Consider the following 13,171-nt stretch of genomic DNA (forward strand, 5'->3'; position numbering starts at 1 on the left):
CCACATGGGTGCAGGCAATGGCTTACAGTAAAACCACATGGGTGCAGGCAATGGCTTACAGTAAAACCAGTCAGTGGTCTACTCTCAAAAAATGATTACATTATGGATGAATAAACTGTTTAGCTGTTTCACTGATAAGTATTGTATTGGACCTATTCTGAGATTAGGCTAATAGATGTGGCAGCTCCATGAAAGTAAGCTACACCCTTTCTCTGAGTAGTGAGTTCATTTGAGTACACATTAACATCTTGGTGTGGTGGTGGTCTGTTCCCAGCACTTCCTGTGCGCTATGTTTTTAAACTAGAAACAACCAGTCCTGTGCAGGTTAGGGTCTGTATCTGGGGCAGAAAAAACACCCCAGTACTTTACAGTAACCTCTCGCTCAGGCTTTTACCAGAACACAACAGGCAGAAGCAGTGTTGGACCAAAGACATTAGACCCAAGCTTTATTTTGTATTCTCAAAAACTCGCCACTCTTGCTTCAAGTGGTAACAATGGTCTTTGTCTCGCAATTTCTTTATAAAATGAAGGACATTTCTCTGGCACTATTCTCTGGTGAAGGATACTGTATTGTAATTGAGTAGTTGCATAGTAAACATGTAGCCTTCAAACGAACATGTTTCAAATGAATTGACAATAACTGAGATTGGAATTTGTTACTGTATGTGTTACTATTACAATCTTGCCACGCCCACATCATTTTACAGTTATGCAAACTATTACCTCTGTCTTCCTATGACCATAGAGAAAGTCATATGCACTTTCATATTACATTCATATTGCATTTGAATGGAATTTCCATACTCTCTCAAGAGGGAGAACATCTATTTACAGCAACTCACTGTTTCGGCTATGTGGTGGGCTCAACATTTTACATAAACCATGGAAAGCCCCCAACCTGTAGCCAGCACATGCGTACAAACACGCGCATCTGTGCAAAAATATACACCAACACTCACTTGCTCGCTCACTCACTCACTCACTCACTCACTCACTCACTCATACTGAGTAAGTCATATACAGACATATAGACACAGGCACACACACTTAGTCACACACAGGGATATAAAATGTTCGGTATGAGTTATTTTTCCGTTATATCCCCAAATCATCACTAATAATCACCAAAGTGGCTCAGTGGTTTCTTCATTAAAATATATATTTTGATAGTCAATAACAAATGATGGTTTATCATCATTATGTGTGAGATAACCTTTGTGATACACACTGCTAACGGGTGTTATTTTTGCTCCTCTAACTCTGAGGTGTGACGTGAAGGAGGGTTCACACTCAGAAGCACATATTCTCTAGTTCTAACCCTTGCCCACCTGTCTCACCCCGATCCTCCTACCCCCCCATCTTTAAATCACATTTTATTCTCTGAAATACTGCTGCACTGTGGTTTACACACTGCTCAACATTTCCATGACACCAGGAAGAGTGTGTGTTAGTTTTATATATGTATAAAAAAAACATGAATCTCCCCAAGGAGTGACATTTTCATCCACAAAATATGTTCAGCTTTCCTCTTTTTCACTGAGAAGATCAAACAAAGAAGACAACTTAAACAGTAAAACAGTAAGCAGCACTCTGCCGTTATGGTCTGGATGAGGTCTCTTTCAGAGCCTATGGGCTCAGTGGACTCGGATGGCTGCATACTCTGAGCATTCATCATGGGGGGTTGGAATATGGGGGGGTTTCGGGGACCCTCTAGGGGTCTGGTGGTTCAGGCTAGCGTACACAAGGTGGTTTGACCCTTGACCTCCAGCTGTGATGTCAGAGGAAGGCAGAGTTCCGTTTGTCATCAGGAGGTTGTGTGCCGATGCCCTGTTGATGTGTTTGGCATAGGGACCATTGTTGTAGAGATTGTCAGAGTGGGCAGGGTTTGGTGTGAATGGTGATGATGCAAAGGTTCCCTTAGAGCAGGAGGAGAGGTCTGGACATGGTGCTGCCTGTGTGGACATTTCCATAAAACACAGAGAAAAACAATTAGACAAAGTCAGGACAGCAAGGCCTCCATTTTGTACAAATTTAGTGTATTGAGGACCAGTTTTGTCATGATAGTAAATGACCCAGTGGTTAATAGTAAGATGCTATAAGATTTCCTTACCTGCTCCTTTATGCCGTTATTTGTTGACCTTGTTGGTCCTGAATAATGAGTATATTTTAGAAAGTTAAAGTGACATGTTTGCTGTATTTCAACCTTGTACACAATAAAAGTTTTCAGTATTAAATGGGTCTAATAAATAACATGAGCTGGCGCACACCAAGAGAATATGATTTAGTGTAGAGGTGCTGACTAACGGTGAATAAAGTTATAAAACAAAGAGAGTCACACACTCCACATGTATAACCTTCCAGTAATGTATTGGTTAAAAACCACCAATGTTTCACTGTACCTTCTTCACCACTTCTTCATCACTGTGCCTTCTTCACCCTGATTACTGGGAGGTTATACATATGGAGTCTGCGACTCTCTTTGTTTTTATAGTATCAAATGGGTAACAGCATTACTCACCTTTACATCCATAAAGATAGAGGAAGGAGATTGCTGTCACCACGACCACCAGCAGTACTATTCCCACACAGATGTAAGCATACGGCAGCCAGCTCAGATATTTCTCATCATGCTTTGCATTTGGTGAGTTGTCTGTTAGAGTAGAAACAGAGGTCTTAACACCAGACACAGTTGTCACATAGGCCTACTAGCTGATGTGATGTGATTGAATGTCTGTAATTTCATAAAACATTGTCCTACTTGTGTTGTGGTCTGCTGTGCTAGTCATTTTCAGGTTGATATCTGTAGAAATAAGTGTATCAAACAACAAGGACTCAACTGAGTATGTATTTTATTCATTTTAAAACAATTTATTGAGGAAAAAACTAAGCTTTTGTTGGTTACCTGAGACAGAGACATTGATAGCATGGCTAACAATTGATGATTTATTCCCAGCCATTCCACATCTGTACGAACCATCATCATTCATAGATATCTTCTTAAAATCCAAAAATGCAATACGATTTTCTGACCCTCTATCAAATGGTTTCCATCCAATTTTGACTTTCTCTGTCTCATTGATTTGTTTGCAGTTGGCGTCCTCAAATTTACACCAGGTGACACGTAAGGTTTCCCCACAATGTTTCACAGGGCAGTTGATTGTCAGCCGTTTCTGAGGGACAGCATTCCAAACAGTGTTCCTTTTGATTGGCACCTCAATTTCACATGGGCCTTGGTGTAAGAAAAGATGATGGAAACAATTGACATAATTACTACTGATAGGGATCATACTGGTCACTGGTAAAACACAAATGAACATGAAGACCTGTCATATTCAAATTGCGGTTGAGAAGTTACGCTTTGACAGTGTCCAACACCCATCTCTGACTGACTTTGGTTGATCAATAAGTACATTCAGAAAGTATTCAGACCCCTTTACTTTTTCCACATTCTGTTACGTTACAGCCTTATTCAAAAATGGATTAAATTGTTATTTTCCCTCATCAATCTACACACAATACCCCATAATTACAAATCAAAAAATGTTTTTTAGAAATGTTTGCAAATTTATCAAATATAAAAAACTGAAATATCACATTTACATACGTTTTCAGACCCATTACTCAGTACTTTGTTGAATCACCTTTGGCAGCCTGAGTTCCTGAGTGCTTTGGAGCAGGTTTAAATCAAATATCTCTCTGTACTTTGCTACGTTCATCTTTCCCTCAATCCTGACTAGTCTCCCAGTCCCTGCCACTAAAAAACATTCCCACAGCATGATATTGCCACCAAACTTAACCGTAGGGATGGTGCCAGGTTCCTCCAGATGTGACGCTTGGCATTAAGGCCAAAGAGTTCAATCTTGGTTTCATCAGACCAGAGAATCTTGTTTCTTATGGTCTGAGAGTCCTTTAGGTGCCTTTTGGCAAACCCATATTGGGTTCTTGGTCACCTCCTTGACCATGGACCTTCTCCCCCAATTGCTCAGTTTGGTCGGGCAGCCAGCTCTAGGAAGAGTCTTGTTCGTTCCAAACTTCTTCCATTTAAGAATGATGGAGGTGACTGTGTTCTTGGGGACCTTCATTGTTGCAGACATGTTTTGGTACCCTTCCCCAGATCTATGCCTCGACACAATCTTGTCTTGGACCTCTACGGACAATTCCTTCGACCTCATGGCTTGGTTTTTGTTCTGACATGCACTGTCAACTGTGGGACATTATATAGACTGGTGTGTGCCTTTCCAAATCATGTCCAATCAATTTGATGTACCACAGATGGACTTCAATCAAGTTGTAGAAATATCTCAAGGACGATCAATGGGATGTACCTGAGCTGAATTTTTGAGTCTGATAGCAAAAGGTCTGAATACTTATGTAAATAAGATATTTCTATTTAGTTTTTTTGACATTTGCAAACATTTCTAAAAACCTATTTTAGTTTTTTTATTATGGGGTATTGTGTACAGATTGATGAGGATCATTTTTTATTCAATGTTGCAGACATGTTTTGGTACCCTTCCCCCAGATCTGTGCCTCTGTGCCTTGACACATTATTATGTAAATAAGTTTTTAATTTTTTTATTTGTATGTTTTTGTGTGTAAATTGATGAGGAAATTGAAAAAAAAAATCAATTTTATAATAATGCTGCAATGTAATAAAATGTGGAAAAAGTCAAATGGGCTGAATACTTCCGAATGCACTGTACGTAGCATACTGTTGAAGGAAATTTTAAGTAAATTGCCAAAATTAGCAAATATCAATCCCTTTCAAATGTAACACAAAAAGTAGAAGTGACAAGATGTGAAACATCTTACCTTGAGCATTGCCATGGATGCAGACCAGGAAGAGGAGACAGAGGACCAGCAGGATGTGGTCAGACCACGGTGGGTCCATCAGGGCAAAGATGCAATGTCTTATGAGATCTCAAGACAGGTCATGCCCGTGTCACTCAGTTAGAGCAAACTGCCTGTGATTACAAACGTGAGTTGAGTGGTGACACTGACGATATGTCTCTCTCTCTCTCTCTCTCTCTCTCTCTCTCTCTCTCTCTCTCTCTCTCTCTCCTTGGCATCTACAGGGTTTTCCACTTCCTGTCCTCCTACATATGAGCCTACCTACCATAGCTCTCTTGTCTATTGCTTCTACTTTAGAGGTCTGTTTCCTCTCCCTCACACATCGTATTCCAACACGTATATGTCTTTTTAGTGGGTTACAGTATATTATTGTAGGTCATTTAATGGGCAATGATCTTTGAATCTTTGAAAATGTAGCTTTTCACACTTTTAGTAGACACTCTTATCCCGTGCATATATTTTCAAACTTGTCTCCCCGTGGAAATTAGACCCACAACCCTGACGTTGTAAGCGACATGCTCTACCAACTGAGCTACACTTAACAATTGTATGGTAATCCACTCCTCTTTGGTTCTCTATTGCTCCTCTATTGTGCGTCAAGCAAGAGGGAACCTGACCATCAGAACAGCTCCTTGAATCCCTACTTCTTGAAGTTTGCAGATGTGTCTAAAAAATACTTTTTTACCCTTTGGTGTGTGTACTTTACTATATTTATACTTGGAATGTTGCTTTTCAACAGCAAAATATTTTTTTACAATTAAAAAAATAAAAAACTTTGTAGGATGTCTTTAAAAAAACTAAGTACAGTAAACTTGCTATAGCACCTACACCACCTGTGGTAAGAAACATTTACCTGATGACTAATGCTTTCCATTCAGTCACTATCAGAGTTCATTAACAGTTGCAACTTATGTCTTCAGCTACTTACAGAGCGTTACAGTATCGCCATCTTCTGGTGAATAAATTACTGAGGCAGTTCTCTGTCCTTGACTGTATTTATTAACACAAGTAATCAAGTTGTATTCAACTGCTACAGTTGAAATGCATTTCACATTAAACTTTTTGCCTCAATCGATATTATTCAAGGGCAGACAAAGAGATGTTACACAGCTGATATGATTTTGTCAATTTGATCACATCATCAGGTCATAGAGTCACAAATACTGCTTTGTTGATCTACATCAGCTTCCTGTATTCTCAGCTCACTCAGTTCCACTTCTGTATCCTGGGATGTTTCTGCAAACAGAGGCAGTCATAACTATAACCATCCTGCAGATGACACAACACATCACAGCCGTGGGAAGTAGGTGTGCGGAGGGTGATGCAGCACCCCCTGAAAAATCATAATATCAAAAAATGATAAATAATAACACATTTTTAATTTGTATTTTTTTTAACAAAAGTAGTGCACTGGGCCTTTACTAGTCCTTTATTAGCAGACCGATATACCCATCTGTAGAAAAAAAAGGTCTGCGCTGGGCCTCTCGAGTGGTTCAGCAATCCCCCACAATTGGGTTAGTGGGGGATTGCCCTTGCCCAGCGGGTCTTTACTTGGCTCATTGCACTCTAGTGACTCCTTGTGGTGGGCTGGGCACCTACAGGCTGAATTCGGTCATCAGTTGGACAGTGTTTCCTCTGACACATTGGTGCAGCAGGCTTCCGGGTTATCATGTTTCGGGGGACGCATGACTCGACCCTTGCCTCGCCTCTCCTGATCCCGTTGGGGAGATGAGACAAGATCTTAATTGGACGTCACGAAATTCAGGGGAAAAAGGGGGTAGAATTACAGTTATTATAATTGTTTATTAAACAAAGTGCGTGTGTGTGTGTGTGTGTGTGTGTGTGTGTGTGTGTGTGTGTGTGTGTGTGTGTGTGTGTGTGTGTGTGTGTGTGTGTGTGTGTGTGTGTGTGTGTGTGTGTGCATGCGTGCTATTACTGTAACTCACCTTGTATTTGTATTTGTTAAGGATCGCCATTAGCTGCTACCTTTCTTCGTGGGGTCAATAAAAACACTTTTCACAACACATTAAGTGTGTGCCCTCAGGACACTACTCTACTACCATATCAACTATTCTAAATATATGTGTACGTGTGTGTAGAGTGCATGTGTATGTGTGTGTCTGTGCCTGTGTGTGTCTCTTTACAGTCCCAACTGTTCCATAAAGTTGATTATTATCTGTTTCTTAATTCTGATTCTACTGCTTGTATCAGTTACCTGATTTTGAATAGAGTTCCATGTAGCCATGACTCTATGTAGTGCTATGCACCTCCCATTGTCTGTTCTGGACTTGGGGATTGTGAAGAGACCTCTGGTGGCATGTCTTTGTGGGTATGCATGGCTGTCTGAGCTGTGTGCTAGTAGTTTAAACAGACAGCTTGGTGCATTCAGCATGTCAATACTTCTAACAAGTAGTGTAGTGATGAAGTCAACCTCTCCGCTATTTTGAGCCATGAGAGATTGACATGCATATTATTAATGTTAGCTCTCTGTGTACATTTAGGGGCCAGCTGTGCTGACTGTTCTGAGCCAATTTTAATTTTCCTAAGTCCCTCTTTGTGGCACCTGACCAAATCAAATCAAATCAAAATCAAATCAAATGTATTTATATAGCCCTTCGTACATCAGCTGATATCTCAAAGTGCTGTACAGAAACCCAGCCTAAAACCCCAAACAGCAAGCAATGCAGGTGTAGAAGCACGGTGGCTAGGAAAAACTCCCTAGAAAGGCCAAAACCTAGGAAGAAACCTAGAGAGGAACCAGGCTATGTGGGGTGGCCAGTCCTCTTCTGGCTGTGCCGGGTGGAGATTATAACAGAACATGGCCAAAATGTTCAAATGTTCATAAATGACCAGCATGGTCGTATAATAATAAGGCAGAACAGTTGAAACTGGAGCAGCAGCACGGCCAGGTGGACTGGGGACAGCAAGGAGTCATCATGTCAGGTAATCCTGGGGCATGGTCCTAGGGCTCAGGTCCTCCGAGAGAGAGAAGGAGAGAATTAGAGAACGCACACTTAGATTCACATAGGACACCGAATAGGACAGGAGAAGTACTCCAGATATAACAAACTGACCCTAGCCCCCCGACACATAAACTACTGCAGCATAAATACTGGAGGCTGAGACAGGAGGGGTCAGGAGACACTGTGGACCCATCCGAGGACACCCCCGGACAGGGCCAAACAGGAAGGATATAACCCCACCCACTTTGCCAAAGCACAGCCCCCACACCACTAGAGGGATATCTTCAACCACCAACTTACCATCCTGAGACAGGGCCGAGTATAGCCCACAAAGATCTCCGCCATGGCACAACCCAAGGGGGGGCGCCAACCCAGACAGGATGACCACATCAGTGAATCAACCCACTCAGGTGACGCACCCCTTCCAGGGACGGCATGAGAGGGCCCCAGTAAGCCAGTGACTCAGCCCCTGTAATAGGGTTAGAGGCAGAGAATCCCAGTGGAAAGAGGGGAACCGGCCAGGCAGAGACAGCAAGGGCGGTTCGTTGCTCCAGAGCCTTTCCGTTCACCGTCCCACTCCTGGGCCAGACTACACTCAATCATATGACCCACTGAAGAGATGAGTCTTCAGTAAAGACTTAAAGGTTGAGACCGAGTTTGCGTCTCTGACATGGGTAGGCAGACCGTTCCATAAAAATGGAGCTCTATAGGAGAAAGCCCTGCCTCAAGCTGTTTGCTTAGAAATTATAGGGACAATTAGGAGGCCTGCGTCTTGTGACCGTAGCGTACGTGTAGGTATGTACGGCAGGACCAAATCAGAGAGATAGGTAGGAGCAAGCCCATGTAATGCTTTATAGGTTAGCAGTAAAACCTTGAAATCAGCCCTTGCTTTGACAGGAAGCCAGTGTAGAGAGGCTAGCACTGGAGTAATATGATCACATTTTTTGGTTCTAGTCAGGATTCTAGCAGCCGTATTTTGCACCAACTGAAGTTTATTTAGTGCTTTATTCGGGTAGCCGGAAAGTAGAGCATTGCAGTAGTCTAACCTAGAAGTGACAAAAGCATGGATTAATTTTTCTGCATCATTTTTGGACAGAAAGTTTCTGATTTTTGCAATGTTACGTAGATGGAAAAAAGCTGTCCTTGAAATGGTCTTGATATGTTCTTCAAAAGAGAGATCAGGGTCCAGAGTAATGCCGAGGTCCTTCACAGTTTTATTTGAGACGACTGTACAACCATTAAGATTAATTGTCAGATTCAACAGAAGATCTCTTTGTTTCTTGGGACCTAGAACAAGCATCTCTGTTTTGTCCGAGTTTAAAAGTAGAAAGTTTGCAGCCATCCACTTCCTTATGTCTGAAACACATGCTTCTAGCAAGGGCAATTTTGGGGCTTCACCATGTTTCATTGAAATGTACAGCTGTGTGTCATCCGCATAGCAGTGAAAGTTAACATTATGTTTTCGAATAACATCCCCAAGAGGTAAAATATATAGTGAAAACAATAGTGGTCCTAAAACGGAACCTTGAGGAACACCGAAATTTACAGTTGATTTGTCAGAGGACAAACCATTCACAGAGACAAACTGATATATTTCCGACAGATAAGATCTAAACCAGGCCAGAACTTGTCCGTGTAGACCAATTTGGGTTTCCAATCTCTCCAAAAGAATGTGGTGATTGATGGTATCAAAAGCAGCACTAAGGTCTAGGAGCACGAGGACAGATGCAGAGCCTCGGTCCGATGCCATTAAAATGTAATTTACCACCTTCACAAGTGCCGTCTCAGTGCTATGATGGGGTCTAAAACCAGACTGAAGCATTTCGTATACATTGTTTGTCTTCAGGAAGGCAGTAAGTTGCTGCGCAACAGCCTTTTCAAAAATTTTTGAGAGGAATGGAAGATTCGATATAGGCCGATAGTTTTTTATATTTTCTGGATCAAGGTTTGGCTTTTTCAAGAGAGGCTTTATTACTGCCACTTTTAGTGAGTTTGGTACACATCCGGTGGATAGAGAGCCGTTTATTATGTTCAACATAGGAGGGCCAAGCACAGGAAGCAGCTCTTTCAGTAGTTTAGTTGGAATAGGGTCCAGTATGCAGCTTGAAGGTTTAGAGGCCATGATTATTTTCATCATTGTGTCAAGAGATATATTACTAAAACACTTGAGCGTCTCTCTTGATCCTAGGTCCTGGGAGAGTTGTGCAGACTCAGGACAACTGAGCTTTGAAGGAATACGCAAATTTAAAGAGGAGTCCGTAATTTGCTTTCTAATAATCATAATCTTTTCCTCAAAGAAGTTCATGAATTTATCACTGCTAAAGTGAAAGTCATCCTCTCTTGGGGAATGCTGCTTTTTAGTTAGCTGTGCGACAGTATCAAAAAGGAATTTCGGATTGTTCTTATTTTCCTCAATTAAGTTTGAAAAATAGGATGGCTAGTTGGAAGACTTCCAGTTTGGAAGTCTTCCAACTAGTTGGAAGACTTCCAGTTTGGTGTGGCGCCATTTCCGTTCCAATTTTCTGGAAGCTTGCTTCAGAGCTCGGGTATTTTCTGTGTACCAGGGAGCCAGTTTCTTATGAGAAATGTTTTTAGTTTTTAGGGGTGCAACTGCATCTAGGGTATTGCGCAAATTTAAATTGAGTTCCTCAGTTAGGTGGTTAACTGATTTTTGTCCTCTGGCGTCCTTGGGTAGACAGAGGGAATCTGTAAGGACATCAAGGAATCTTTGTGTAGTCTGTGAATTTATAGCACGACTTTTGATGTTCCTTGGTTGGGGTCTGAGCAGATTATTTGTTGCAATTGCAAACGTAATAAAATGGTGGTCCGATAGTCCAGGATTATGAGGAAAAACAGTAAGATCCACAACATTTATTCCATGGGACAAAACTAGGTCCAGCGTATGACTGTGACAGTGAGTGGGTCCAGAGACATGTTGGACAAAACCCACTGAGTCGATGATGGCTCCGAAAGCCTTTTGGAGTGGGTCTGTGGACTTTTCCATGTGAATATTAAAGTCACCAAAGATTAGAATATTATCTGCTATGACTACAAGGTCCGATAGGAATTCAGGGAACTCAGTGAGGAACGCTGTATATGGCCCAGGAGGCCTGTAAACAGTAGATATAAAAAGTGATTGAGTAGGCTGCATAGATTTCATGACTAGAAGCTCAAAAGACGAAAACGTCATTTGTTTTTTGTAAATTGAAATTTGCTATCGTAAATGTTAGCAACACCTCCGCCTTTGCGGGATGCACGGGGGATATGGTCACTAGTGTAGCCAGGAGGTGAGGCCTCATTTAACACAGTAAATTCATCAGGCTTAAGCCATGTTTCAGTCAGGCCAATCACATCAAGATTATGATCATTTTGACCACACAATTGGACTGTAGTCCAGGTGTGACAAAACTAGGGCCTCTAGGACCTGCTTTGTTGATAGTGTTGTTAAGAAGGCATAGCAGCACTTTATTATGGGCAGACTTCTTCCCATCTTAGTTACTGTTGCATTAACATGTTTTGACCATGACAGTATACAATCCAGGGTTACACCAAGCAGGTTAGTCATCTCAACGTGCTCAATTTCTACATTATTCATCAATCAATCAATCAAATGTATTTATAAAGCCCTTCTTACATCAGCTCATGTCTCAAAGAGCTGTACAGAAACCCAGCCTAAAACCCCAAACAGCAATGCAGGTGTAGAAGCACGGTTGCTAGGAAAAACTCCCTAGAAACGCCAGACCGGGTGGAGACCAAAGATGACTGACCTTATAGTAAGTACAGCATCATATGATACAAGGCATTTATGTATGTGTTATAAATGACCAAAGGGTTCTGACTTTAAATTAAGTACAGCGTCATGCGGTATAGAGTCTATGGATGTGTTATGAATGACCGAAGGTGTCTCACTTCAATTAAAGTATTACAGGACACTACATAATGTGTCAATAAATAGGTTATTAACGTCCTGCTTATTTATGACGGTTGTCTCATGATCCACAGGTTACTGTAGTGTGTGAGAGGTATTTAAATTGCTTGATGGACCTGCAAAGCTTGCATTAGTGTGTGTGTGTGTGTCAGAACCAAGATGATTTGGAGTAGTCTGTTCCCATGCTGGAGACCAGGGCTTAATTACATGCAACCTGTTACAATGGTGCTAATATTTTGTGGCTGATCTTTCAGTGGTTGAGTGGGTGAATGTGTCAAAGACCTCACTGGTCCCAGCACCGCGAGGTATGGCTTGTTTTTGTTATGTACGTAGTTGTGTACTGAGGAGCATGTAACTTGGTTCCAGAAGAAAGACACTTTTAATTTCTTTAGGCTCGGGGCTTTTAGCAAGGTAAGTGCTTCTTGGTGTAACATCGTCCCCAGACTATTGCACTCATAGCACATATAAGCCTTGGATATCAATCATTCAAACTTGGCCTTAGTGGGAGTGACCATAGAATTCTATAGGAGTGAACTTACTGAGTAAAGTATTTGTCATCTTCACTACTTAGCACAGTCAAAAAGTCATAATTATTGCTAACCCTGCCCATTTCCACAATGTATCTTCTTAAAATGTGATTTTAAACCTAACCCTAACTAATGAAGGCCAAGTTTTATGCGCATTTGGGCGGAACTGTCTGGGAACAAGATTATGTGTTACGTGACTAAGATGACATCAGCACGTCACCCTTTGTAGGTTGGAACAAGACGCATTTCGCTACACCCACAATAACATCTGCGAAACATTTGTTTGTGACACATACAATTGGATTGTATTTGATTTATAAAGCACATGTTTATATCATATTCAGCATTGTGGGTTATGTCACTTTTGACATTGGTGATTATGTCACACAGTTATGCCACATTTATGATCCCTTTATGACATGTGATTATAAAGGGCTAAGTAACACATGCTTTGTAACACATTTCTGTAGTGCTTATGAAGGCCTTATGAAGGCTTTTTTAGGCCTTTATAAGCTAAACGTCATATAAAGCAGGACCCAGAGGGTCATGGCTGTGATCGGAGAAAACTGAGGATGGATCAACAACATTGTAGTTACTCCACAATACTAACCTACATGACAGAGTGAAAAGAAGGGTACCTGTACATAAACATATTCCAAAAGATGCATCCTGTTTGTAATAATGCACTAATGTAAAACTGTTGCAAATACATGAACTTTGTAACCCACCGCCTTGATTCGGTCTTATGTTTTTTTTTAGACTGGATAAAAATAGAGACTCAGGAACAAAATAGTATATCATACACTGCAGTTGAGAAGCAATGGGAAAGTAATTCTGCTTGGAAAGTTGATAAAGTTGTAATCCCATTTTTGAGAAAATGGCCCTCGGATGTTTTGGTACTC

At 41.3% G+C, this 13,171-nt stretch overlaps 1 protein-coding gene across 1 annotated transcript; it reads right to left on the bottom strand.

Annotated features, from left to right (window-relative positions):
* Positions 1-414: 414 nt before the first annotated feature.
* On the bottom strand, positions 415-5,029 carry LOC109871069 (B- and T-lymphocyte attenuator). Its single transcript, XM_020461874.2, has 6 exons — positions 4,813-5,029; positions 2,903-3,229; positions 2,759-2,800; positions 2,519-2,650; positions 2,111-2,148; positions 415-1,952 (listed from the first exon to the last, which is right to left on the bottom strand). Exons 1-6 carry the CDS (start codon positions 4,889-4,891, stop codon positions 1,635-1,637), a joined length of 936 nt encoding a protein of 311 aa, XP_020317463.1. The 5' UTR covers positions 4,892-5,029; the 3' UTR covers positions 415-1,634.
* Between the last annotated feature and the right edge of the window lie 8,142 nt (positions 5,030-13,171).

This window comes from Oncorhynchus kisutch, linkage group LG26, assembly GCF_002021735.2.
Source record: "Oncorhynchus kisutch isolate 150728-3 linkage group LG26, Okis_V2, whole genome shotgun sequence".
In the NCBI taxonomy this organism is placed as follows: domain Eukaryota; kingdom Metazoa; phylum Chordata; class Actinopteri; order Salmoniformes; family Salmonidae; genus Oncorhynchus; species Oncorhynchus kisutch.